The sequence below is a fragment of the Erythrolamprus reginae genome, chromosome Z (genome assembly GCF_031021105.1).
Source record: "Erythrolamprus reginae isolate rEryReg1 chromosome Z, rEryReg1.hap1, whole genome shotgun sequence".
In the NCBI taxonomy this organism is placed as follows: Eukaryota; Metazoa; Chordata; class Lepidosauria; order Squamata; family Dipsadidae; genus Erythrolamprus; species Erythrolamprus reginae.
Genome location: NC_091963.1, coordinates 98,368,547 through 98,396,167, shown reverse-complemented (window position 1 = coordinate 98,396,167; position 27,621 = coordinate 98,368,547). Strand labels below are relative to the sequence as shown.

Below are 27,621 nucleotides of genomic sequence, written 5' to 3'. Positions count from 1 at the left end.
ATTTTGTGGTCTTATAGTTATCTGTTTTTCTTTATTTATTAGACCTCTACAAATGTGGACAACTGTGGAAAAACTGTAAGTAACAACATGGGCTACAGAAGGGTTACTAATATTGTTTTCCTGTTTAAACATTCAGGCACCAGTGCAAGTCTTCTTCATTTTTGTTGAGATGAAATTGTTAGAAACTCTTAGAGTTTCTAACCTACTGCTCTTAAGAGTTTTCAACCTACTGAGTAACTAGGCAGAGTGAAAGATAGTTTAAGAATAAAATAGAACTTTATCAAATGTAATCATTTTGAATATATTAGGTATTTTATATACTATGTTTAAAGGGACTTATTCCCTGTAATAAATTATTGTATTTCCAAATATGCTGTCGCTATTGCTTCTGCTGTTACTCCTGCTTTGTCTCCATCTCCAAAGCCTTATAAAAAAGCCAGTTCAAAGAAACTGTGAGTATCTAAAGCATTATATGTGTGGGATATTATTTATTTAATTAAAGATATATCCACTAATTCATTGAATTTACAAAAAAGCCTTGGTAAAGCAGTGGCTAAAAAGCTTTTTTGCAGGCTAGATCACAGCTCACTGTCATAAATTCGATGGGCCGAAGCAGAATTACAGAGGGAGTAGTCTCATTTTGTGAGTTAGAGGACTTTTTTTTTCATTACAAAATTCCTTGGGCATATTTGAATTTGTCTAAATTCCTATTATCGCAATGTACTTTACATGGAGTTGTCCTTGAAGGCAAGTTAGATGCTACAACCGGTCCAAAAAGTCATGTCATATGCACTATTGGGTGTTCCTATATTTGCCTATATTATATCTCTGTACATCCTTTCTTTTCATTTTGTGGTCTTATAGTTATCTGTTTTTCTTTATTTATTAGACCTCTACAAAGGTGGACAACTGTGGAAAAACTGTAAGTAACAACATGGGCTACAGAAGGGTTACTAATATTGTTTTCCTGTTTAAACATTCAGGCACCAGTGCAAGTCTTCTTCATTTTTGTTGAGATGAAATTATTAGAAACTCTTAGAGTTTCTAACCTACTGCTCTTAAGAGTTTTCAACCTACTGAGTAACTAGGCAGAGTGAAAGATAGTTTAAGAATAAAATAGAACTTTATCAAATTTAATCATTTTGAATATATTAGGTATTTTATATACTATGTTTAAAGGGACTTATTCCCTGTAATAAATTATTGTATTTCCAAATATAACTATATTTGCGTCATATTTTAAAAATATAAAATTAAATTAACATTTTAGAATCAACCGCAATAGATAGAGATGCAGATTGGTGTCCTCATAGTTTAGGAACCAAGACAGAAATCATAAAATGGTGATTTCTAGTCTCACCTTGAGCAATATGCAGGCCAGGTGACATTTGGGACAGAGGACTGACAAACCATTTCTGAAATCTTTCCATGGAAACTGCTGAGATGTGTCCAGGCAGTTCTCAGATGTTAGCATCAATATGAAGACATGCGAAGATTGTTACATCAAAAAATCTGCCTCAAATCTTTATTAAATCCCCACAAGCCTGTTAACCTAGAGCAGCAAGGGTACAGATCCAACTAAGAAACGCTAAGGTCATAGGTGAACAGATGTGCCTTTAACTAGTAAAAGCTTTCAGGCTCAGCATCTGTCTTAAAGAGAAATGAGAGAGAGACATACAGACAGACAAAGAGAAGGGAGAGAAAGAGATGACAAAGAGACAGAGAGGAGGGATAGAGGAGAGAGAGAGACAGAAAGGCGGAGAGAGAGATGAGAGAGAGAGAGAGACAAACAAAGAGAGGGAGAGAGAGATGAAGCGGGGATAGAGACAGACAGGTAGCGGGAGAGAGAGAAAGATTAGAGAGGGGGAGAGAGGGGAGAAGAGAATGCATGAAGAACCCCATCCTGACATTGGGAGTCTAGACGTTTCTGCAATAGGTGGACTAGATTCATATTAGTGGTCTGCTGGATTTAAAATTATGAACTTAGTGGTCCCTGAAGTGTGGAAGGTTAGTGACTCCTGCTCTAACATGCAAATAACAACTGGGTTTTGCAGAAAAAACAAATTAAGATGCTCAAGAGCAAATAAATTATTTTTCTCCCTTTAGACAAAATGTGAAATGCTGGGTTTACATAAGGAAAGCAAAGAGTACATCTTTGATCTTCATAAACCCATTCGAACTTGGATTAATCTCTGCTTCTATTTGTCTTCTAGGGACCTAATGCCACCACCACTAGCTGTTGAAGCTCCTCCTGCTCCTCCTGATCTTCCTCCTGCTGCTCCTGCTGTTTCTGGTCTTGCTACTCCTGACCTTGCTCCTGCTCCTGCCACTCCTGATTTTGGTCTTGCCCCTGCTCCTGCTACTCCTGGTCCTGCTGCTCCTGCTCTCGCTATTGCTTCTGCTGTTACTCCTGCTTCGTCTCCATCTCCAAAGCCTTATAAAAATGCCAGTTCAAAGAAACTGTGAGTATCTACAGCATTATATGTGTGGGATATTATTTATTTACTTAAAGATATATCCACTAATTCATTGAATTTACAAAAAAGCCTTGGTAAAGCAGTGGCTAAAAAGCTTTTTTGCAGGTTTGATCACTGCTCACTGTCATAAATTCGAGCCTGACTGGCTCAAGATTGACTTCACCTTCTCTCCTACTGATGCCAGTATAAAGTCAGTATATTTTTCCCAACAATAGGCATTCTCTGCTTAGAGAAAAGTGTAAAACACTACAAAGTGGTATACAGTGCTATTGATTTTATAAATCTTATTTCTATAAAAAGGTTGTGCTTCATAGTTGCTATAGTAAGAGAGGGCTCTCGAAATTCATAGCCCTGATCTATAGGCAAACAAATTGGATAAAGTTATATATTAATTAATTTTTCAAGAAGAAAAAAATATACAATAGATTGGAGCTCAATCTACTAAGACTGAGTGAATAGGAGAGTTTCTAATGATTGTTCTTTAACATAGGTGTTGTTTCAAGATTCCAAGGCTTGGGAGACAGAAGAAGTAACTGAAGGTACTGAAGGTACTTCAAACAAAATGTAAGTAGCTTCAGTGCGCAAGGCAGGAATATTTCTCTTTAAGAATTTTTGAAGCGGTTCAGAATGCATTATACGATATTTATTGTTTAAAACATCTCATAATATCATCATCTTATTTCACTGTTCAACAGTAGAAAGAAAAAGTTCTAATAGGAAATAGGAAAAAGAAGGAGAAAAACTAGAAAAGAATAAAAACCGTTTACCTTTTCCAGTTCTGGAGTACTGAACACCTTTTACAACAGGGAGCAGCTATTCCTTTCAGTGTATATTCATTGCATGTTTCTATTGTTTACATGTGGATGAAATTTCCAATCAGTTTTCTATCTATCTGGTTCTTACAGATTGGAGGCTTTTTCAGTTTTGGTTTTGTATTTAAATTGGATCCTATATTTACTCTCTGAAGAAGAGTCAAAAAACCTTCAGTAATTTATGGACAAATGAGGTTTTTCAGAAATGGAAATGCCACCTCCAAGAGCATGACATAATTAAAATAGCATGAAATATAAAATAAAAACAATAAAATAATTATTCCTCTCTAATTCATTTGGATAAACTATATGAAAAGGAATGGAGTTTCCCCCCTAGAATTCATTGCTATAATTCAGGACATACAAAGCTAAGGAATATATTGTGAATCTGAAAAATTACATCTAGATCTCCTCAGACCAAACATAAGTCCTTTCTGAAAAATCCAGCCTAGCAACACTGCAATTTGGGAAGGAAATAGAAGAATTTGCACATGGATACCCGATGTTCTAGATTTTCTAAATATATTCAGTTCAGAGGATCATATTTTCTAATGCATGTTAAAATATCTACTATTAAGTAGGTTTTTATATCAGCTTGGCTTAACAAAATCTGGAAATGTAGATGTAAAAGTCAGTTGCTGTTTTCTGGCAAAGAAACTAGTATCTTGCAACAGATTTAGCAAAGCAATGGCACTTAGATTTTTACAACACCCTACAGTGCTTTACAACACTCTGCGAGGTGTTTTTATTGTCAGAATAACATACCCAACAATGTAGGGGCAATATTGTTGGGGCATTCCTGATCTTGGAAGGAGGAGTCAACTTTGAGCAAATCAGGATGTACAGGTGGGTTGGGTTCTGGTTTTCTTCACTGCCAGTTCGTTCGTTGATGCAACATGCCAGACGGGAGCACAGGCACATGTACAATGCTAAAAACCCAGCTTAAGCACAGAAGCAAAAAACAGTTTCTGTACCGGGAGGAACCTATCTCTGATGTATGGTAACTTGTGACTGTGGGCAGAATTAGCCTGCAATACTGCATCTTACTAACTAGATGTACTACTCAGGAGAGAAAATACTTCATGGTACAAAATGTGCAATTCTGTCGTGATGCTAACTGGTGGAGAAGGAAAGTAGAACCCACCCCTGCCCTTACAGTATCCCTATCATAGATAGAAAGTGATGCTGCCAAACTCATAGTAGCTGTTGTGAGAAGATTCTGTGGGTGCCTATTGAGCCCTCTTCTCTTAGAGAGGTGGGCTACCAAAGTATTGTTGCAGTTGCTTCTCATCCTGTGTTTTGAGTTACAATCCTGTTAGGACAGAATTGTTAATCTTCTCAGGATCTATATTGTTCTCTTAATAACCATTTAAACAGGGTTCACTTGAGAAACTAGGTCAAAATATGGTTTATAGCTCCGTGTGCCCACCCACGAAACTGGGTTGATTCAATAAATGAGTTCACTTCCCATGAGGCAGTTTATTGCACCAACAAAGATCTTAGCAAGATAGGCACCAATAGGAAAACTGGTAGAAAAAGCCAACAGTGAAACATTGCTGATTCTCTGCTTCTTACACTCAACATCTCCAGTCTACTTTCTAGTATATATTCTTTTATAAACGCATTGTAATACCATCTTTTATTCCTTTTGTATCTACAGAAATTCAAAAGAGGAAGAGGAAGATGAATTATAACCATACTTTGTATATAGATATAAGTTGTTAGGTTATATAATGAATTATAACCATACTTTGTATATAGATATAAGTTGTTAGGTTATATAATGAATTATAACCATACTTTGTATATAGATATAAGTTGTTAGGTTATATAATAAATATGTTATATATTAAATATGTTATTTGGCTTGTACCTTTTTTATTATCATCTTTATGCTCAGGCTTAAAAACATTTCAGAATAGTTAATGTCCCATCTGAAGCAACTGCAATTGGGTTGGGCTAAGGTTCTTATTACACATGGTCCTAGTGGCCACCAATGATAAAATCGATAGGTTTTGTGCTGTCAGCATAGAAAGAGATTAGTTAGCAGGAGAGTACAGCTGCATGGCCAGAGCCTCTCCCACGTTGAAGCAGGCATCTCTGGGTGTGGCGATGGGGCAAAGGAGCAAGTCACCCCATTGCCGCCCCAAGAGATGCCTGTTGCGGCATGGGAGAGCACAGCTTTGCAGTTGGAGCTCAGGCCGGCCGCTGCTGTTCAGTCGCTCGGCATTTCCTTGCTTCCGCACATGGACAGAAGCAAGGAAATACCGGAAATTGGAAAAATGGTATGCGTGCGCACTTCGGCATCTGCACATGCGCAGAAAGCTGAAGAAGGCATGCACACATGCGTGCCCATGTGCACCACACACACACACCGGAGCGTTCCAGTAGGGCTGCAAATGGCAGCCCTTCACTGCCTATTAACATAAGGTTGGCATAACGAAGATACAAAATAGAGGTAAAAATCAGAAAGAGGGGAATACTGCGATGCATATTGTTTTATAACATGTTAAAATTAGCAAATAGATGAAAGGATAAGAAGTTGAAAGATGAATGTGTTCTGTATAATATTAGAAGATGTGAGTATGACAAATGTAAGGTGATCAAAATTGTCAATTGTATTATTATTTTTGAGTATTCAGAGAATACTCAAAATGAGAATGAGAAATGAGAAATCAGACATGCATTTAAAACTTACATACCACCACTAATAGGACTGTGACAGAGCAACAGTCATAAATATGAACCAGTTGCCAAGCATTTGAATTTGATCACATGATCATGGAGATGCTGCAAAGGTCATAACTGTGGAAAACGATCATAGGTTTTTTTCTCAATGCCATTGTAATTTTGAACAGTCACTAAATGAACTGTTGTAAGTCAAAGTCTACCTCTATTTCCTTGCCAACAGTGTCAGGCTAGAGCGGGGGCGTCAAACTCAGGGTATCCCTGCTGTCAGGGCACAGGAGGAAGTGAACGCGTGTAGGCCCAGCCCATACGATCCCAGCAGGCGCTAGCCCAGCAGGAGGAGGAAGGCACATACAGTGGGCTAAACCTATGCACATGTGTGCCTACCGCCTGTATACCGCCTGTATGCCTTTGCGTTTGCCGGAATGGGTCAGGTTGGGCGAAAGCGATGAGGGACAGCCCTTACCATTTCCAGGATAGCTGCATTTATCAGCCTTTCAGGTGTGTGCACAGGAAGGAGGTGACCAGCAGTAAGGGCTCTTCAGCTGGCCTTCCAAAAAGCAGACATGGTGGCAGAGGGACCAGCAACAAGCAGAGGGTGGGGGAGAAACATGATGTGCAACACCAAACCTGCCTGTTCCCTCCCATGTAGCTGGGACAGCGCAGCTGGCTGCCCAGCGAATCCAGTAGCCTAGACCAGTGTTTCCCAACCTTTTTTGAACCGCGGCACATTATTCACATTTAGAAAATCCTCGGGAAAATTGAGCGGGGGGGGGCGGGGCGCTAAAAAAACGTTTGGACAAAAAAATCTCTCTCTTCCTCCCTTTCGCTCTATTTCTCTCTCTCCCTCTTTCTCTCCCTCCCTTCCTCTTTCTTTCCCCCCCTCTCCATCTCTTTGTTTCTCCCTTCCTTCCTCTCTTTTTTGCCCTCCTTCTCTCTCCCTCCTTCCCTCCCTCCATGTCTTTCCCTCACCCTCCTTCCCCCTCTCTCTTTCTCTCCCCCCTCTCTCCCTCTCTTTCCCTCTCTTGCTATCTCTCTCTCCCCCTCTCCCTCTCTCTTTCTCTCTCTCCCTCTCTTGCTATCTCTTTCTCTCTTTCTCTTCCCCCTCTCTCCCTCTCTCTTCCTCTCTCTCCCTCTCTTGCTATCTCTTTCTCTCCCCCCTCTCTCTCCCTCTCTTGCTATCTCTTTCTCTCCCCCCTGTGTGCCTCTCTCCCCTGTGCCTTTGCCTCCAGCTACTGCCACCACTAAGGGCCGAGAGAAGATGAGGTGGCTGCTGCCAAATACCATCAGCCGGCAGACTCAGGTCACTGCTGGTCATCTCCTCGGCCCCTAATGAATCTTGCCTTGCCCCATGCATGAACATATTGTCTTTGTGCACCCAACTCACCTCAGTACAGCTGTTCACCACTGCTGCCACCAGGCAGCCAGCAGCTCACACAGGTCCATTAAGCCGCTGCTTTCAGTTCCTTTATTGTTATGCCGTTTGACTCCAGGAACCCCATGAATATTTATATGTATTTAATATTTGTATGATTATATATTTTCTTTTAAGAGCCGGCATCAGATTTTCATTTTTTAATGTGTGCTTGTGGTCTACTTTATTAAATGCTTTACTTAAATCTAAAAATTTCCACAGCATTTCACTGGTTAACTCATTTTGTCATTTTTTAAAAGAGGCATACAAATCCAATAAATAAATATCTGGCATGATCTGTTTTTGACAAACTCATGTTGACTTCTGATTATGATATTGTCTGTATTTATCTATTTGCAGATTTGTTGCTTGATTATCTTTTCTAGAATCTTTCCAGGTTTTGATGTCAGGCTGATAGATCTGTATTTTCTTCGATTTGTTTCCCCCTGCCTTTTTTGAAGACGCGAACTGCATCAACCCTTTTCTAGTCTTTTGGCAGTTTCCCAGTGCTACAAGATCTTTGAAAGATATAATTCAGTGGTTTTGGGATCACATCTGCCAATTCCTTCAGAACCTTGAGTTGTAATCAATTGTCCTGGTGATTTGAATTTAAGTATAGAGTGGACAGATGTTCCCTTTTCCTGCCTGTTTTAATTAATCTGTCTTTTATGGTTCTATTTTGTCAGGCTGGCCTTCATTGCCTATCACTTCCTTGCCACTTTTTCTCATTAGTAATGTAAAGTGTCGCCTTAACATTACTACAACATGTGTCAACACTATCCCTATCTTCAAAAAGGGAGATTTCAGCCTAGTTGAAAATTACAGACCTATCTCTTTATGTTGTATCACCTGCAAAGTCAAGGAATTGATCATAAACCAATCCATTACCCTCCACTTAGAAACAACCTACTTTCTAACAATTTCGCTTCAGAAAAAAAAATGACCTGTAATCTGTAACTGTTATCCTGCAAAAACATATGGACTGCATAACTCGACCAGGGCAAAGCAATAGACACAATTTACTTCTGTGTGAAGCCTTTGATTCAGTGATTCACAACAAACTACTTCTAAAACTAAGATCCTATGCATTTCTGGACCCGGCATACTTAGATAGCTGTGTTTCTATTAAATAGGCAACAAATGGTCAAACTTGAGAGCACTATCAAATCCTGCATCTGTTAATAGGATGTCCCCCAATGCAGCATTTTAGGACCAACACTCTTTATACTTTACATAAATGAACTCTGTGATCATATTATAAACGACTGTGCTCTCTTCATTGATGACGTAAAACTATTTAACACCACTAACAATGCTGCTAGCCTTCAAAAACATCTTGACTATGTGTCAGAATGTTTAAAAAAATTAGCAACTTCAGATCTCAACCAACAAATGCTCTGTCTTCTAACACACTGGCAAAAAAATCAGAACAAAAAAATACAAGCTGGGCGGATACACCCTCGTAGACTACCCTCACTCTGTCAAGGACCTCAGAGTACTCATCTCTGACGATCTAAGTTCTAGAGCCCACTGTAACAACATTGCCAAAAAGGTATTAAGAGTTAACCTAATCTTATGTAGCTTCTCTTATAATATTATACTACTAACTAGACCAGTGTTTTTCAACCAGTGTGCCGTGGCATACTAGTGTGCCGCGAGACATGGTCAGGTGTGCTGCGAACCTCAGAGAGAGAAAGAAAACAAGAGAGGGAAAGAAAGAGAGAGAGAAAGAGCAAGAGAGAGAGAAAGCAAGCAAGAGAGAGAGAGAGAAAGAAAACAAGAGAGGGAAAGAAAGAGAGAGAAAGAAAGAGAGAAAGAAAGCAAGAGAGAGAGAAAGAAAGAAAGAAAGAGAGAGAAAGAGAACAATAGAGAAAGAAAGCAAGAGAGAGAGCAAGAGAGAAAGAAAGCAAGAGACAGAGAGAGAGAAAGAGGGAGGGAAGGTGGGAGAGAGAAAGACATAGAGGGAGGTAGGGAGGGAGAGAGAAAGAGCAAAAAAGAGGAAAGGGAGAAAGAAAGGGATGGAGAGAGAGAGAAAAAAGAGGGAGGGAGAGAAAGAGGGAGGAATAGAGCGAAACGGAGGAAGAGAGAGAGAGAATTTTTTTGTCCAAACTTTTTTTAGCCCCCCCCCCCCCCCCCACACTCAATGTGCCCCATGGTTTTGTAAATGTAAAAAATGTGCCGCGGCTCAAAAAAGGTTGAAAATCACTGAACTAGACCATACAAAATGTTTGCTAGATGAATTCTTCAATACAGCTCATCTCTCTGAAACCCACACTGCATCTGGGACATTAATACAATTAAGTGAGTCAGAGATATTTCCTGAGAAGAGTCCTCCACTTCTTTGCTCGCAACAGATTATCTTATGCCACCAGGCTTGAAAAATTGAGTTTAGACAATTTAGAAATATGCCACCTTCAGTTTGACTTAAATGTAGTACATAAAATTATCTGCTACAATGTCCTAACTGTCAATGATTACTTCAGCTTCAACCGCCATAATACAGAGGACACAATAGATACAAACTTAATGTAAACTTTTCCAAACTCAATTGCAGAAAATACAACTTCAGCAAGAATGGTCAATGCCTGGAATGCACTACCTGATTATGGTTTCTTCCCCAACCCCCCACAACTTTAACTTTAGACTGTCTACTGTTGACTTCACCCCATTGCAAAAAGATCTGTACGAGGCGTGCATAAGTGCACCATTGTGCCTACTTTCCCTGTCCTAATGTTCCCATTTATTTGTATCCATTTCATGTATTCATAATCATGTTTATAATTATGTTATCTTATACATTCTTAAACAAACAAACATATTGGTTCGTTGGTAATACACAGGAATGGACAAAACTCTCAAGGCAGGGATTCATTCTCTCAAAGTGAATTGCCTTGTCAAAATATTGCAGCTGATCTGCACAAACCTTTAACCTCTTGTAATTTAATTGATATGGTTGTTTTGGGGACTTTAATGTATTAAAAGGGGGCATATTGGGGAAATGGAAACCTTTCCATGTTCCAAATGCCAGTCCTAATTCTCTGGCTTTGGCACCAAAAGGAAGCAGTAGTTTTCTCACTTCAAATGAGGTCAGACCTGATTTTGTATTAAGACGATTGGGGACCGAAAAAGCTGTTAGCTATTTCGTTTAAGATATAGTGGATTGTTTCTACCCCCAGGATGAGTGAGATTCTCCCATTTAAATGATAAGAGCCCAACTTCTATTTCGATGCCTATCTTGAGAAAACAGCAGCGTTGGGAGAAATGACGCACTGTTAAAAAAGCTTTTGCCCCGAAAGGGAAAAGAGGAAAAAGACGATACCTCAGGGTATCGATCCTAGTTTCGAGTGGAGCATCCTGTAAACTGCCGGCAACTCCTTTCCCCAACTTGTCGTAACCCAAATTTTGCGCTGCCACATCCTACCATTTTCTCTGCCGCAAAGTAAAAGGGATAGGGAAGAGTGAAGCAGAAAAGGGTATTTTTTGACATTCACCGCGAAGCCTGATGGTTTTGTTACACATCGCTGGCTTTTTCTTCCTCAAGCCTTGGGAACGCCTTTTTCTGACTGAAAACGACACTTGCTTTTGTATTGGATAAAACACCCTTCAGCTTTAATATTGACTGCATATTTGCCTTGGATTGAGGATATAAAACGACCGGGATCTTCACTAATACCTCTTCCACCAGAGCCAGGACTTGCCCCTCCTTCCCTGGCGGCGTGCATCGGCCACTGCTCCTGCTATGTGTTTGTACAAGAGCAAGCGGAATGTTGCTATTGGTTACTGCCTGGGCCTTTGCGTTCGGTTCTCGCAGCCGCGGCGAAGCTCGCATTATGCGGATCCCTCACTTCTTCCCATAGGCGTTTGGCTCCCCAAGAAGCCTTGCAGCTGAGTGGGTGATGGTAGTAGGCACGGGATAGTTTCGCCCGGGAACTTTGCAAAGCGGAACAGGCTCGGTGAGTTGCGTCTACTGCTGCAGGTGCAAATAATTCCATCGTGCAATCTGGATTTCATATTCAGATAGGTTTCACTGTTTTGCCAATAGGAAGGAGGCTTTGGAGCAGCGATCTAACAAGGCCTGCAGTAAGATTTATGATGCAGGCACTTTCGACAGCGTCGTCTTATTGCTCACTGACCTTCCTGTCCCGGAGACCCCAGTCGTGCTCCGGAAATGGCTCCGCAAAAGCAGGCTGGAGACGGAGCTCTAATGAAGTGATGATCCTACCCGCTACCCGGTCCTTTCAGTTTGGTACCTTAGTTAGGAGACTGCAGTTCTCCAATCTTTCAAGTCAAACGTGCAATGTCCACCTGAGGCGAGATCAGAAAATCAGTATTGTACACCATTACTAAGCGTGAGTGGTGAGTCTAGGTGGCAGCAAGTACAGTAATCAAGATAGCATGTGATTTCAACCAGCAGTAGCTTTGCTATTTTGGAAGTCTTGCTAAGGCCGGTATTTTAGGGCCTCCTATGGGTGGCTCAAGATAGGAATGGCCTTTTTTTTTTAAACTGAAGGCTAGTTTGTAGTTTGATCTTGTATGTCTTTTAAATCTATTACAGTACTGCATTGATTGCTACAGGCACTGTGATCTGCTTCCAGATAATTTAATTTTACTTTTCTGGGTATTGAACTGTTTTTCCAAGTAATTTTTCAGTTTTCTTTAGGAGCTGCAATTAGATATGTGCTGGAAAGGGGAAAGTTAAACTCTGCCTGTTATCTCCTTCCTACCTGTGCCATTCATTTCGTGAATGCTACAAACAGGCAAATCCCACAAACAGGCAGCACTCAATCCATCATCTTGCTAATTTTTGACTCTCCTTGCTTCCTAAATTCCAGTATCTAGAATCCTAATTCAAAGGAACATTTTTTTCATACAGCCTTTCATAATAGCGATCTAGCTTTCTTAGATATAAAACCATGGCTTGAGTCAATTTGATCCAAGCACTGGCTAAAAAACAAAGGAATTGAGTTTTAGCCCATCATAAGCAAGTGGTTGGGTGACTCAAGATCAATTTCTCTTAGTCCAACTCTTGTTCTGAGGCTATTGTTCTGGGGCAAATAGGAAGAAGGAGTAGTATTAGGTGAGTTCCCTCTCTTGAGGGTTTTTTTTTAAAAATAGGTGGGATTAAAAAATACATAAACCAAAGATACCTATCTTGTTTGTATAATGCTTATTTTCAATGGCAATTGGGGTTTTATTAAGGGAAATAGAAGGAGAGACTCCCTTTCCATCAAAATTTGAAATCCATTCAAGATTGGTTAAAAAAAAGACACATTGCTAGACATTTTGGACTCCATATTTTTATCTGAAGTGTCTTTGAATTGACATACTTTTAAACATAAGTAAAACATTTGTATTTCTAAAGTAGCTGCTGCCCTGTGAGAGTACAGTCAGGCTAAATCAGATACTGTAGATCTCAGATAGATTCACACGGTTTCCACCCACCTATATCTTTGTAATATATATGGAAGAACAGTTTTGTCGCTTCACCCCCTAATAATATGATTTTATGATAAACTTGCAGACTTTAATTTATTTGTTTTATTATTTAGGATTCTTTTTATTATGTTCCTAAATGTTTTATTGTAAATTCTCTTCAGCATTATTTTAATTAAACAAAGAATATAAATACAAAAAATTGAGATAATATTGGCGCTGCGAACAAATGGTGTTTGTAAAGCTAATGAAACTGAACCAAATAAAGTCAATGGAAAATTATAATTTGTTTCATTTATTTCATTGTGTTCAGATCAGACTACTGAAGTGGACAAGGTAGAAACATCCCCCCCCCTCCTTTGGTAAAAATCTTAAAATATATTTCAATTCTACTTTAGTTCATTAAATATTCAACACCTATTGGCAAGTGTCTATAATTATACCATTATATTTTCGTCATATACTCATTGCTTTATTATTTCCCTTTTTTTCTTTCAAAGTGAAGATTAATGTTTCGTATTACATTTTCATGTTTTTTAAATCAACTTTATTTAACCAAGGACATATATTTGTGTTTCTAGTAGTTTTTAAAATAATTACTTTTCCTACCGGTAGTAGATGCTAAGCATAAAAGTTCGAGTATTTTTTTAAAATGAGTATTTTTTTTTAAAATAAGCACAATACAGAATACAGATTTTGAAAGAGAAAGATAGGGAATCTAAAGGAAAGTAGTAAGTAGGAAAAAGTATAAGGAAAGAAAAAGGAAAGAAAAGAGAAAGAAAAGAAAAACATATAAAGAAATGGTTTCAGGTCATCTTAAATAGGAGTTACAAGTACATTTATATTTTATTTAACAGAAAGGTTAGGCTCTTCTAATTCTAAAATATTCTTATTTCTCAGCTGCACCCTCTTTATCCAAATTAAAAAAAAAGTCACACAATACAATTTAAAATCAGAATGTTCTCATTATTATTATTTATTAGATTTGTATGCTGCCCCTCTCCAAAGACTCGGCATCTTATAGTATTTCCTTGGCATTTTATAGTATTTTATATTTAATCCTTGGCTTTTCCCTACAATATTAATTATCTTCTTATATGTAAATAATGATATAATGTGAAGCCACTACAATGAGAAACTTGCCGTGATAATTGCAATATTAACTAATGTACACTGAATATTAATTGTATGCTACTGACTACCTACTGAATACAGATGGAAAAATATGAGATTCTTGGCCTTGTGGGAGAAGGAAGTTATGGAATGGTGATGAAATGCAGAAACAAGGAGAATGGCAGAGTTGTTGCCATTAAAAAATTTTTGGAAAGTGAAGATGATAAAATGGTTAAAAAAATTGCCCTGAGAGAAATAAAATTTCTCAAGGTAAGATAATAGATGATAAGTTTGTATTTCTAAATCTGTAGTGCCCTTCACTTATATCAATATATGTAATCTTATAGACCTTTTGTCTTTGCTATAATGTCATTCTGGATGTTTATTAAAAATTAAAAATGCAGTAAATGGCAGAGGTAAAGGAACACCAAAAGGATATATGCAAATACAATTACTTATGTTTAGTTTTAGATTGATTTCATACATCATTTGTTTGATTTCCCATTGGCTAGTTTGCCAGAACAAAAAAGTTATAATAGTTTATTAACCCAAATTCTTATAACCAAAATCCATATTATTTGACGATTATTCTGGTTAATATGAAGTGCGAATAGGGCTCCAGCATGTTAAATATACAGTATAGAAAACTTTTTAGAGAAAAGGAGATTAGTATTACTAGAGGGAATTACAAGCATTTCTACTCCTTCTGAAAAGGCTTTTTCATCCCTACAGTGGATAAAATAATGTGCTGAACAGACTAAGGATGAATAATGAATAACAGATGAATGCTAGGTAGATTTCCCCCCTATTTTCCTTTTCCAAAACTAAGGTGTGTATTATACTCCAGTGCTCCTTATACTCTGAAATATACGGTAATAGAAAATATACATTTATTCAACTAAAAAGTATAAATGTTTAAAAGCTGGGTTTTGTTTGGTCTAGCTAATTATTAAGATATGATTTTGTTGCTGTAGAGTTATTAGCTAGTTAGAAAAAAGATTGTAATTTCTCTTTTACTATATTTATTATCAATGTATGGTTCCAATCTATAGATTTCAAGATACAGAGTTCTAATGTTAGAAAAATCTAATATTTAGCAAATGAAATCATTTAAATATATATATTATTTTATATTATATTGTATAACTTTATTTTATTGTCATGGACTAATAGAAATAGGGCATAGAATTAAAGAAGTATTTAACTTTGTTCCATCAGTTAGATTTTGCTGAATAAATAAATGGAGTAAATTTCTACTCTTAGGGAATCATTTCTGGAAAAAATATGTACTGTGGTTGTAATGGATTGCTTAGTTAACTTATTTATACAATGATAGGAAAACAAATTGTGTAAATAACGAAACTATAATAACGTGAATATTAGTAATTATTAGTACTATTACCTAGTAAACATATATAGAAAAATATTTTGAATTATTTATACGATTTACATAATCAAACATATTCTTCAAGAGGCAATTATTGTAAATATTCTTATGACGTTCTTTCTGTCTCCTGACAGCAATTAAGGCATGAGAACTTAGTGAATTTGCTGGAAGTCTGTAAGAAGAAAAAACGATGGTATCTGGTGTTTGAATTTGTAGATCACACAATCCTTGATGATCTTGAGATATTTCCCAATGGCTTGGATTATAACAGAGTTCGAAAATACTTATTTCAAATTATAAAAGGGGTAGGATTTTGTCATAGTCATAATGTAAGTAAATTATACAAAAATTTGTTTGTCCAGTTTCTTGTTAGGATTTTTGAGAGAGAGGCTAGCTTTATATCTCAGAATAAATTTACATTTGTAAGGGTTTAAAATATTCCGATAATAGTATTTTCATGTTTCTAACCTACAGGTATGAAACTATACGCTATCTAATGAAAACAAACTGCCTTTTTCAATTTCTATTCTTTGTGGAAATGGAAAACATGACATGTCTGTGTCATGTTTTCCCTCATTAGTTGGTGATGTAATAGTTACTTCAGGGTTAGTATACAAAGCTACAGTATTCTTTTAAAGGCAAGGATAGATTATTGTGCTTGTGTGTACATTTTTCTGATGTTTATCACTTGTATGCTCATATAAAGTGAGTAAATTTACTTGTTCATCCTTTGAGATAGCACAATATTTACAGTTAAGGGAATAGGGAGACAGTTCTTTAACAGGCATTTTGTTGTTGTATAGTTTCTAAAAAAATTTTTTTTTAAATTAATTCAATGTGTGGAGATATAACATCATGTGATTGACATAATATTCCATTTGTCAAATAATCAGTATGCTGTACTCTTAGGTTAGTCTGAAGAACCTAGATATTTTCTATGGAAGATTTCCCATGATGTGTTTATAATGATTTTGGTAACATAAACATGAATTCTTTTTTTAAAGATTATACACAGGGATATTAAACCTGAAAACATATTGGTCACTTGTTCGGGAATTATCAAACTCTGTGATTTTGGATTTGCTCGAACGCTGGCAGCTCCTGGTGAAGTTTACACAGATTATGTGGCAACACGGTGGTATCGAGCTCCTGAGCTGTTAGTTGGTGATATCAAATATGGCAAGTAAGGAAATTTAAAATTCAATATTAAAATATTCTTAGATTTTTAAAAATATTTTTATTTTATTCAGAACAAAATTAAAATGCAAAATTCAATAAAAATCCAAGAAGACATAAAAGGAACCCCCCCCACAAAAAACAGTCAGAACATTAAAAAACACATTATACGTGTATTATCCCCTCTAGTTAAATACCGTTTAATACAATTAGTTCCTACCTCTTGTGAAACAGGCTCTCCTAATTTTTTAAATTACTAAATGTATTAGCAACATTGATCTGTCTTCTGCGTTATATTACTGATAAAATATTTAGCTGGAAAAATAATAATAGTAAAACAGAACAAAATTATAATTTCAAATCTTTCTCTTAACAAGTTTTTTATTATTATTGTAATCCACTCATAGAAAATTTACCCCAGTATCTTAATTATAAATATCAAAGGGTAAATAGTCCTGATTCAAAAATCCATGTCTGTTTCTTAATATTCTCTCTTATCAATTGTTTAATTAAATGTAATAAATTCAGTCTCCAGAATGAGTCAGCATGCAAGCAGAGGTTGTTACCACTTAACTATAATAAATCCATCCAGCTTTCCTCTGTTGTCATATATGAAAGAGATTCCTTCATAAAGAAAAGGAAGTTGTCTCCATCTCTTCTAGCTGAGGCCATAAGATTTCAGATAGACTGAACAACAACCACTTTTCTGGTTCTTCAGCCAGGGGACTATCTCTTTGATCTGGATCGAAGTCCTTTTGTATATCTTTATCCAAAGATAAAGCTTCAGGTTGTAATATTCTTTGAAGAATCATTAAACTTTGATCAAGTTTATGTAAGAGAAAACCAGGTATAAGCTGCATATTTTCCCATCCACCTTTCTTCATTTCAGACACTGTTTAGCCATCTTAATCTATAGAATTTAAATCAGGAAACAAAGAACAATAAAAAAAATCCCTCTATATTTCAATCCAAAATTATAAGAAAATATAAACAGAAATAAAATCCAACTATTTTGCAAATTATAAAAATATAGAATCCAGTGATGAGAGTGTAATGCAGTGATGGCGAACCTATGGCACAAGTGCCACAGGTGGCACACTGAGCCATATCTGCTGGCACGCGAGCCGTTGCCCTAGCTCATCTTCATCGTGCTGTGTGTGTCGGCCAGCTGATTTTTTTGGGTCACACAGGGTGTTTTTGGCTTCCAGAGAACCTCCAGGGAAATGGGGGAGAGCATTTTTACCCTTCCCTGGCTCCAGCGAAGCTCTTGGAGCCTGGGGAGGGTGAAATACGAGCCTGCTGGGCCCAGCAGAAGTTGGGAAACAAGCTATTTCCAGCCTCCAGAGGGCCTCTGGAGGGTGTGGGAAACTGTTTTCATTCTCCCCAGGCATTGAATTATGGATGTGGGCACTTGTGCAAGCGCGCACGTATGCTCTTTCAGCACCCGAGGAAAAAAAGGTTCACCATCACTGGTCTAATATCTATCTCTTCACCACTTCCCCAAACATTTCATGCTTTCCATACAGAAGGGACTGAAATGATCTAGAATTAGATATACAGTGATCCCTCGATTATCGCGAGGGTTCCGTTCCAAGACCCCTCGCGATAATCGATTTTTCGCGATGTAGGGTTGCGGAAGTAAAAACACCATCTGCGCATGCGCGCCCTTTTTTCCATGACCGCGCATGCGCAGATGGTGGAGTTTGCGTGGGCGGCGGGGAAACCCCAATCTTCGTCTGCTCGCTGCTGCTGCGGCCGCCCAGCAGCTGATCTGCTCGGCAGCGCGGCAGCAGCGAGGAGTCGAATCGGGCTTTCCCCTTTGCGTGGGCGGCGGGGAAACACCGATCTTCGTCTGCTCGCTGCTGCTGCGGCCGCCCAGCAGCTGATCTGCTCGGCAGCGCAGCAGCAGCGAGCAGACGAAGATCGGGGTTTCCCCGCCGCCCACGCAAAGGGGAAACCCCGGCTCCTCGCTGATGCCCCCGCCCGCCCGCCCGCCACCCGCCAGCAAGAGGGGGAGAGATAGAGAAAGAGAGAGAAGGAAAGAAAGAGATGAGAGAGGGAGGGAGGAAGAGAGTGTGAGAGAGGAAGAAGCAAGATAGAGAAAGAGAGAGAGAAAGAAAGATGAGAAAGGAAGGAAGAGAGTGATGTCATCGGGTGGGAAAAATCGCGATATAGCGTTTCGCGAAGATCGAGATCGCGAAAATCGAGGGATCACTGTACAGTATCAGAAGGAAAAATGAGAAACAGCAATTAGAGTCCAATAAATTAGCATTTAATCACTGATCAACTTTTAAACAAAAAACAAAATAAAACTAAAAAGTCAAAAAGTGAAAGTTATAATTCCTACATGTTTAGAAAATGAAGCTGGATACACCCAGTGATTTTTCAATCGCTTCCAGAGAAAATTGGCATCTTCAAGACCCCTTCCTCACTGGGTCCACAATTGTCCAAAAATCATTCATGCTCCCATTCAAAATCAGGGAGAAGCACTGCTAAAGAACCAGCTTTAGCAGTGAAATCAGCAGATCATTGGTAAAAGAAAAAAAAGAAAACTATAGTGAGCAGCAGCCATCTTGAAAGCAGAGCCAATTTTTAAAAGATTTCTTCTAATATAAGGCAAAGGAAATTAATGGATAAGCATTATGATGAATTGTAGCCTAAGCAGAAATTTCAAAGCGTTATTTGTGTAGTATGCTCACTGTTTGGAGAAAATAAATTAGAATAAACTTTTTCTATTATCACAAATAGAATATTAGGGCAGGCCTAGTTCTTCATAAGTATGTTTTATTTGCAGGGCTGTTGATGTGTGGGCCATTGGCTGCCTGGTAACTGAAATGCTTACAGGAGAGCCCCTTTTTTCTGGAGACTCTGATATTGACCAATTATTCCATATTATGAAAAGTCTAGGTAAGAATGCATCCTGCCTTTTTTTTAATGCTTTTATCTGTCTGTCTGACTAGCCAGCTAGTTATTCTTTTTTTTTTTTTGCAAGGTTATACTTTTAAAATCTTGTAATTGATATAAACAATTATAAATTTTAGGTAACTTAATTCCAAAGCACCAGGAGTTATTCTACAAAAATCCTCTCTTTGCTGGAGTGAGATTGCCAGAAATCAAAGAGTTAGAACCTCTTGAAAAACGATACTCAAAGCTCTCCATTGCAGTCATAGAATTTGCAAAGGTAATTTGGGGTCTCTTTCTAGTCTGTTTCTATTAATGGAATCATGCCTTTGGAAATCTTCAAGTTTTTGTGAAATTGAGTAGTGATAAGAAAATCAATCATTTCAATATCAGTGATTTTTTTCACAAACTCACACGAGTGCTTTAGAAACTATTTCTAGCTATCTTAGTATATATGCACATTCCCTTCTATTCTGATTTTCAAGAAAAAAAAGCAGAATGAAACTGTATATATATGTGTATGAAAACAATTGGATGAGCCTTTCAAAGAAGCCAGATGTCTAATCCTGAGCTTAGTGACCATTTAGATATATTACAGACCCCTCAAAAGCTACTTACAGACAGTGAAGGGCTGCAGAATATTTTACTACCACACTGTAGGTGTGGCTTATTTTGCGGGTGTGGCTTGTTGGCCATGTGACCAGATGGGAGTGGCTTGATGATCATGTGACCAGAGATGGCTTAAATGTCATATGACTGGCTTAAAGGTGGCCAACTTGATGTCACTCATGTCAAGGGTTTGTGTTAGGATTAGGGTGCCTGGCCTCTTCTCGCCTCAAAGAGATACAATTTCCCTATCCATTTACTATTACTGAACATCCAAAATATATTATTTAATTCTATGTATATATACCATATGTGTTTATACCTATTACATACAAGCACACAAAAATCTACATTATCTACTATATAAACTGTATGTACACACACACACGTGCGCATGCACAACTCTTCTAAAATTATACACATTCAACCTCATTTACTGCAATAGAAAAAACATACCCAAAGCCCAGAAGGGAAAAAAAGAATCCAGGAAGTGATCACCTTGGTGTCCTTAGCAACCTGCCGGTGACGTCAAAGCTCCGCCCCCGGAATCTCTTCGTGGGAGGGATTCTCCAGCTCCTTCAAAGGAAGGTTTTTCACGTAAAAATAAACATTTTATTTTTATGAAAAAGGACACTGCAGCGGTTCTGCAAGCAAAGGGTGGTCCTTTCACGTAAAAATAAACATGTTTATTTTTACATGAAAGGACCTCCCTTTGCTTGCAGCACTGCTGCGGTGTCCTTTTTCGTAAAAATAAAAATAAATAAAAATAAAAAATCCGTAAAATTAAAAAATGATGGGATTCTGTGGGTGGAGCTTTGACGTCAGTGTTCGGAGTTTGATTTCGGGTTCGGTTCGGGTTCGGCCGAATTTTGCATAAAGTTGGATTCACCCATCACTACTCCCTGGCAATAGTGTGATTAGGTTTGTATGATTATCTCTTCAATATATCCTGTAAAATGTTAGATTGCTTTACTTCATTTCACCACAAAAAGCTGGTTTAAATTTAAAAGACAGGAGTGCTCAATGGAATTTTTGACATTTTAGCTTCTGTCATTGCTCTTCTTCCATTTCCACTGTATTGCATACCTTTTTTTAAAAAAATAAGTCCATCCGCTACAGAAAGGGTTTGCTATTTAATATGAAAAGGATTTCATAAAAATCTAGGCTAAATTCTTTTGAAGTATGTTGATTAGATGTATAGATATTGTGTCTTGTTATATAGAGCTTGGATTATTTTGTCTGATTCCATTGTGTGTAACAAGATATGGTTTTAATCTTACTTCAGCAATGCCTGCAAACTAATCCCGAAAAGAGGCCATCTTGCAATGAACTACTGCAATACAACCTCTTCAACAAAGATGAGTTTGCTGAAAGGTGAGTTTCCTAATTTTATCTAGGTGCCTATTAAAAAGAAGGAATAGTGAGAAGTTCTTTTTTTTAAAAAAATTATGTTTTGTCATAAAACAAATAATCATAATTGTTACATAAACTCTGTTCATTTACCTATTATTTACAAATCATTACATTTCAATCTAAATATATATCATACATTTCAGTAATACATTTTATTCTACTTTTATTTTCAATAAACAATACACCAGCCAGTTTGACATTTAGCATTTAACATTTAAAGTTTGGCAACTCCGTTATTTCAGTCTTTTACTCTCCAAAACTCCCAATATTCTCCGTGCTGTTGTCTTTAGGATCCCATTCATTTCTATCCGGTTTTCTGCTTACTCACTTAATCCTTTCTCTCTTTCCCACCGTCGTCTTCTAGTGCTTTATAATCACTCTTATTCTCCAAGTTGTCCAAGCACAATCTTTTCTTCTGGCATAAATCTCACACCTTTTTTCAGCACATATGCTGTAAAGTTTCAATCTCCTGGTCCTTTAAACTTTTTGCCTTTCACTTTCGTGTTCCTCTTGGTCTCCTGTTCTTCTCTGATTGAGGTTGTCTGAGGCTTATTATTTTTCCTGTTTCTTTTGCTGCAATGGGGATTTTGTCTTCCTCCTATGTTCCTACTTTCTAGAACTTTCACTCCCATATTAGTGTCTTTTAATCTTGTTACCTTCTCAGCAAAATTATATTTAAATGGATCACAGCTCTTCTGTTTCAGTTGCCGCACTTTTTCTTGCCTGAGCTTTGTTCTTTTTACCCAATATCTTTGAAATTAGTCAATTTAATAGTTCCAGTCACTGCCCATATGGAAGTCCTCAGCAACAAAAATGAGCACAGTTACTTACTCGCTTTTTCTCTTCCCAAATGTATGTGGTTACGAGGCTTCAAGTCCGCCATATCAAAGTGACATGAAAGATTGCATTCATATCGGGTTAGGCAGGCAGTTGCTTTCCACCTCATGCCCTCCAAGAGCCCCCTGACAAAAAAATTTCAGAGTTAAAGGACAAAGGTCATTCTTTTTCCCTCTGCTTTGCTTCGGCATTGCCATTGGAAGTCAGTGAGAAGTTCTATGTATATAATACATTCTTCTTTTAGCATTTACAAAGATGGAACTAGATACTGGTAGCTTCTGGAGCTGCAAAAGACTCAGTAAGGAAAATCATGGATTGGAATAATGGCACATCTTATCTGCTTCCTTTTCTTTTCTTCCCTTCTAATCTCAGAAATTTGATAACAGATTTGGTCTAAGTACAATTTAGGAAGACAAAGTGGCATAGGACATGATCTGACCCAGCTAATTCTTCATTGCAGAAGAATTTTACTTTACTTCTGTATCAATTGCAATTGTGATCTCATTGTATGTCTAGCTATATTAAATAAAAGGCCAGTATTTCCAGAACTATATTGAAATGTCTTTACTTAACAACATGGTAACGATTGTTTTTAGTTTATGTTTTTGAAAATGTTTAATAAAAACAGAAACATAAAAGAAAGGGATTAAATGTGAATGTATGATGGGTAAATGCTTTTGCCTATTAATAAATGTTTCATTTTTATGTTTTCATTTGAACATGGGACAAAAGATTTGTTCAAGAACTTAAAATCAAGATTCAGAAAGAAAAAGAACATTCTGTACCCAAGAAACCAAAAATAAATAAGAAGGACAAAGATGATATAGGTGATGAAAGAAAAATGCTTTTAATTCAGGTTTGTGGAGATCCAAATTTTACCTTCTTTACAATTGTATATACAGTGATCCCTCCATTATCGCGAGGGTTCCGTTCCAAGACCCCTCGCGATAATCGATTTTTCGCGATGTAGGGTTGCGGAAGTAAAAACACCATCTGCGCATTTGCGCCCTTTTTTTCATGGCCGCGCATGCGCAGATGGTGGAGTTTGTGTGGGCGGCGGGGAAGACCCAGGGAAGGTTCCTTCCGCCGCCCAGCAGCTGATCTGCTCGGTAGCGCAGCAGCAGCAAGCAGACGAAGATGGGGTTTCCCCTTTGCGTGGGCGGCGGGGAAACCCCGATCTTCGTCTGCTCGCTGCTGCTGCGGCCGCCCAGCAGCTGATCTGCTCGGTAGCACAGCAGCAGCGAGCAGACGAAGATCGGGGTTTCCCTGCCGCCCACGCAAAGGGGAAACCCCGATTCGGCTCCTCGCTGCTACCGCGCTGCCGAGCAGATCAGCTGCTGGGCGGCCGCAGCAGCAGCGAGCAGACAAAGATCGGGGTTTCCCCGCCGCCCACGCAAAGGGGAAACCCCGATTCGGCTCCTCGCTGCTACCGCGCTGCCGAGCAGATCAGCTGCTGGGCGGCCGAAGGAACCTTCCCTGCGTCTTCCTCGCTGATGCCCCCGCTCGCCCGCCCGCCGCCCGCCGCCCGCCAGCAAGAGGGGGAGAGATAGAGAAAGAGAGAGAAGGAAAGAAAGAGATGAGAGAGGGAGGAAGAGAGTGTGAGAGAGGAAGAAGCAAGATAGAGAAAGAGAGAGAGAAAGAAAGATGAGGAAGGAAGAGAGTGACGTCATCGGGTGGGAAAAATCGCGATATAGCGTTTCGCGAAGAACGAGATCGCGAAAATCGAGGGATCACTGTATATATATATATATATATAAATGATTTTAAAGCCAAGGTTAATCTCTGCCTATGAGAAATTGCTCTTCGTTGTTTGAGATAAGATTTTCAGAATGTTGTAACATTGTAGGAGCTTTCCTATTAGAAATCATGCAGGTTTGACTTAAGCTATTTGCATACAAACACTGTTTTCTCCATGATTTACAATAGCATCCTATTTTCAATGCTATGTTATTCTGAAATAGAAACATAGAAATATAGAAGTCTGACGGCAGAAAAAGACCTCCTGGTCCATCTAGTCTGCCCTTATACTATTTTCTGTATTTTATCTTAGGATGGATATGTGTTTATCCCAGGCATGTTTAAATTCAGTTACTGTGGATTTATCAACCACGTCTGCTGGAAGTTTGTTCCAAGGATCTACTACTCTTTCAGTAAAATAATATTTTCTCATGTTGCTTCTGATCTTTCCCCCAACTAACTTCAGATTGTGTCCCCTTGTTCTTGTGTTCACTTTCCTATTAAAAACACTTCGCTCCTGGACCTTATTTAACCCTTTAATATATTTAAATGTTTCGATCATGTCCCCCCTTTTCCTTCTGTCCTCCAGACTATACAGATTGAGTTCATTAAGTCTTTCTTGATACATTTTATGCTTAAGACCTTCCACCATTCTTGCAGCCCGTCTTTGGAACCTTCCTTATTTCCTTCCTTATTTTTTTAGTTATATATTTTATTTATTCAGGACAAGATTAAAATACAAAGTACAAAATTACCCCCAAAAGAAAACAAAAAACATGAAACAATCAAAACATTTAAAAACACATACAGTATATCTCCTCTAATTGAATACTGATTAATACATTACCGCATTAGTATCCACCTCTTGCAAAAAAAAGGGCCCTCTTAAACCTTTTAAACTATTAAATCTATTTGCAAATTATTGACATAATAATAATAATAATAATAATAATAATAATAATAATAATAATATAATTTATTAGATTTGTATGCCGCCCCTCTCCAAAGACTTATTTTCTCTATGTTAAAATAGTAACAACACAGTTAACAGGAACAATAATAGTACTAAAACAAAACAAAACAAAAATTAAAGTTTTAAAACTGTCTATTAACAAATTGCTATTGTAATTGTAGAAGGTTTGCCCTGGCATCTTATATATCCCAAGTCATCCCAAAAATTATAAATAGTTCGTCCTGCATCAAATATTCATGTTTGCTTCTTAATGCCATCTCATATCAATTGTTTTTTAATTAAATATAATAGATTCAGTCCATTATATAGACTCTAGAAGGGGTGGCAGTCCTGTGTGCTCCTGAATCTAGATGGCTCCCTCCTCTCAATGCTAGCGGCTGCCGTTATCCCCTTCTCCCTCTCTGTTCCTGCTCCTGGGTTATCCTATGTGAAGAAAGAGGCTAGCAGAAAGAGGAGATTGCGAAGTTGCTGCTTCTGGGACAAGGGGACCTAGGAACCTGGTTTCTTTCCTCTCACAGCCAGCTTTCCCAGTGTAGCTTGACCAGGTTTCCTCTCCAGACCCCTGTCCTCCCCCCCCCCCCCGAGAGCCAGATAAAGGTAGGCAAAAAGCTAGCCCTCATCAGCACCTGGCTTCACCGACAACAGGCTTGCAAAGGGCAATGTTTTATTTATTTATTTTCTTTCTTTCTTTCCTTTATTTTCTTTCTTTCTTTCTTTCTTTCTTTCTTTCTTTCTTTCTTTCTTTCTTTCTTTCTTTCTTTCTTTCTTTCTTTCTTTTGTCCAATACACAATACATATAGAAGAGAATAGACATGTAGTAATATATATATAAAGAAAAGGATAGAAGAAAATATATAAAAATAGAGGAGAAGATATATGAAAGGAAGAAAATATATATGATATCTGAGATAAAGGAAAGACAATTGGACAGGGGACGAAAGGCACACTAGTGCACTTATGTGCTGTCACCTGTGCCAAGCTAGACTGGGAAGATGTGAGCAAGCACCAAGAAGACCGTAGAGAAGGGAAGCCAGGCAAAGGGATGAGCGAGGGGCAGCCGCAGTATGCCTCCTCACTCGCTCCTTTGCCTGGCTTCCCTTCTAGAAGACATTCTAAGGGAGAGAGTGGGGTGGAGAGAGATGTTAAATCTCCGGAAGGAGAAAGGAAGGCGACACCAGGCCAAAGTCCAACCAATGTTTTATCACAAGTAGAGAACAGGCTTGAGCATAGATAACCAGTAAAACTAACAACGAACCAGAGGCTCTGCCTGGCAGCTATTTATATGCTCTGCTGCCAGGCATGGGCAACCAATTAACAGACAGTATTTTCCCACCAGGAAACCCAAGACATAACAAAAGAGATCCGATCTAACCTCCCCCGCCCCTCTGTCTCTGTCTCTCTCTCTGTGTGTGTCTCTCTCTCTCTCGTATGTATGTATGTATGTATGTATGTATGTATGTATGTATGTATGTATGTATGTGTATGTATATGTATATATGAGAGAGAGAGAGTTATATCAGGGCTGGTGCAGTGTTCTTGTGCTTTCTCTGTCTCTCTGTCTCTCACACACACACTGAATCTTTCCTCCTGCCCTTCCCCACCCATCAGAGACCCCTGGATTCCCTCCCCAATCCTGCCTGTCCCACACAGGCACCACCCACATGAATGATGTAGAGTTGGCCATGGCCACTCAGTCACATACCATGGTCAATGTATCAAAAACAGCTGAGAGATCAAGAAGCACCAAGATAGAGGAATGGCCCCTATCCTGGGCTCGCCAGAGATAATTCAGAATTACAGTTTTCTGTGACCTTCAAATAACACTGACTACTATTTTTCACTTGTAGTACTTGGTTTGTGTCTTATAACAGGATTTAGGTGTGAATTCAAAGCTCAAAGACTCCAAGTTCAGAATGAAAGTATCTAAGGCTGATATATTGAAATCTGAAAGATCATCACGTATGAGTTTCCTGTATGATAACAGTGTTGGACAGTTTAATACAATTCCAATATATCTAAGAGATTCAAACAGTAGCCTAGAATATGTGAAGAATCCAAGCATGGTCATTCCTCCTATTGCACAGAATTATTCCACCACACAATCCAGCATCGATGGGACCCCCCCATTAGGGACAACATTGGCAAGCCATAATTACAGGTACAAAATCAGAGTAAACTATCCAATTGGTATCAGTATTTAGAATATGTATGTATAAATATCTAATGTTACTTAAGGACTAATTCATAAATTATTTCTACATTATTATTATTACATAATTTCTATTATATAGCTACAGTATATTTATTTCCAAGTAGGATGAAGATCCTATGTAAAAGTGAGACTTGTCCAACAGTATTTTTTCTTACATTTAGGCCTCGTAATTAGTATTTGGTTTAAAAAAAACAACACCCAATTGTGCAGTGGTGGAAGAAAATATCTATAACTGAATAGACATTACAGAGTGAAAGAAGGTTGAAGAGGGAGGAAGACAATTCTTATCCATCTATTAGCAAATGTTATCAATTATAATCACTATATAATGACTACTTCAATATTAATTCATGTTAGCAGTCCTCTTTATAAACTCTGACCCAGATGTAGATCTAATGAATTTCTGCAAAATAGCAACCTCGTCTGCCTGAAGATCAGGCTG

General features: G+C 38.1%; 2 protein-coding genes across 8 annotated transcripts in view; both read left to right on the top strand.

Moving 5' to 3' along the window:
• Positions 1-537: 537 nt before the first annotated feature.
• LOC139154504 (uncharacterized) lies at positions 538-5,138 on the top strand. Its single transcript, XM_070729156.1, has 4 exons — positions 538-922; positions 2,214-2,462; positions 2,968-3,041; positions 4,950-5,138. Exons 1-3 carry the CDS (start codon positions 603-605, stop codon positions 3,008-3,010), a joined length of 612 nt encoding a protein of 203 aa, XP_070585257.1. The 5' UTR covers positions 538-602; the 3' UTR covers positions 3,011-3,041; positions 4,950-5,138.
• A 6,048-nt stretch (positions 5,139-11,186) lies between these two features.
• The window catches only part of CDKL2 (cyclin dependent kinase like 2), a 40,492-nt gene continuing 24,057 nt past the window's right edge, over positions 11,187-27,621 (top strand). For 4 of the 7 annotated variants that reach the window (XR_011560568.1, XR_011560567.1, XM_070767045.1 and 1 more), the window contains exons 1-10: positions 11,187-11,344; positions 13,138-13,186; positions 14,040-14,207; positions 15,459-15,653; positions 16,329-16,507; positions 19,295-19,407; positions 19,542-19,681; positions 21,293-21,381; positions 22,990-23,113; positions 26,839-27,125. Coding sequence is in view for 5 of the 7 variants with exons in the window: in XM_070767045.1 (XP_070623146.1) it covers positions 14,040-14,207; positions 15,459-15,653; positions 16,329-16,507; positions 19,295-19,407; positions 19,542-19,681; positions 21,293-21,381; positions 22,990-23,113; positions 26,839-27,125 (1,295 nt within the window). In the remaining 2 variants the exon portion in view is untranslated. Of the gene's footprint in view, positions 11,345-11,433; positions 11,741-13,137; positions 13,187-14,039; positions 14,208-15,458; positions 15,654-16,328; positions 16,508-19,294; positions 19,408-19,541; positions 19,682-21,292; positions 21,382-22,989; positions 23,114-26,838; positions 27,126-27,621 lie in introns of all 7 variants that reach the window. The other 3 variants (XM_070767046.1, XM_070767049.1, XM_070767048.1) reach the window with 3 other exon arrangements.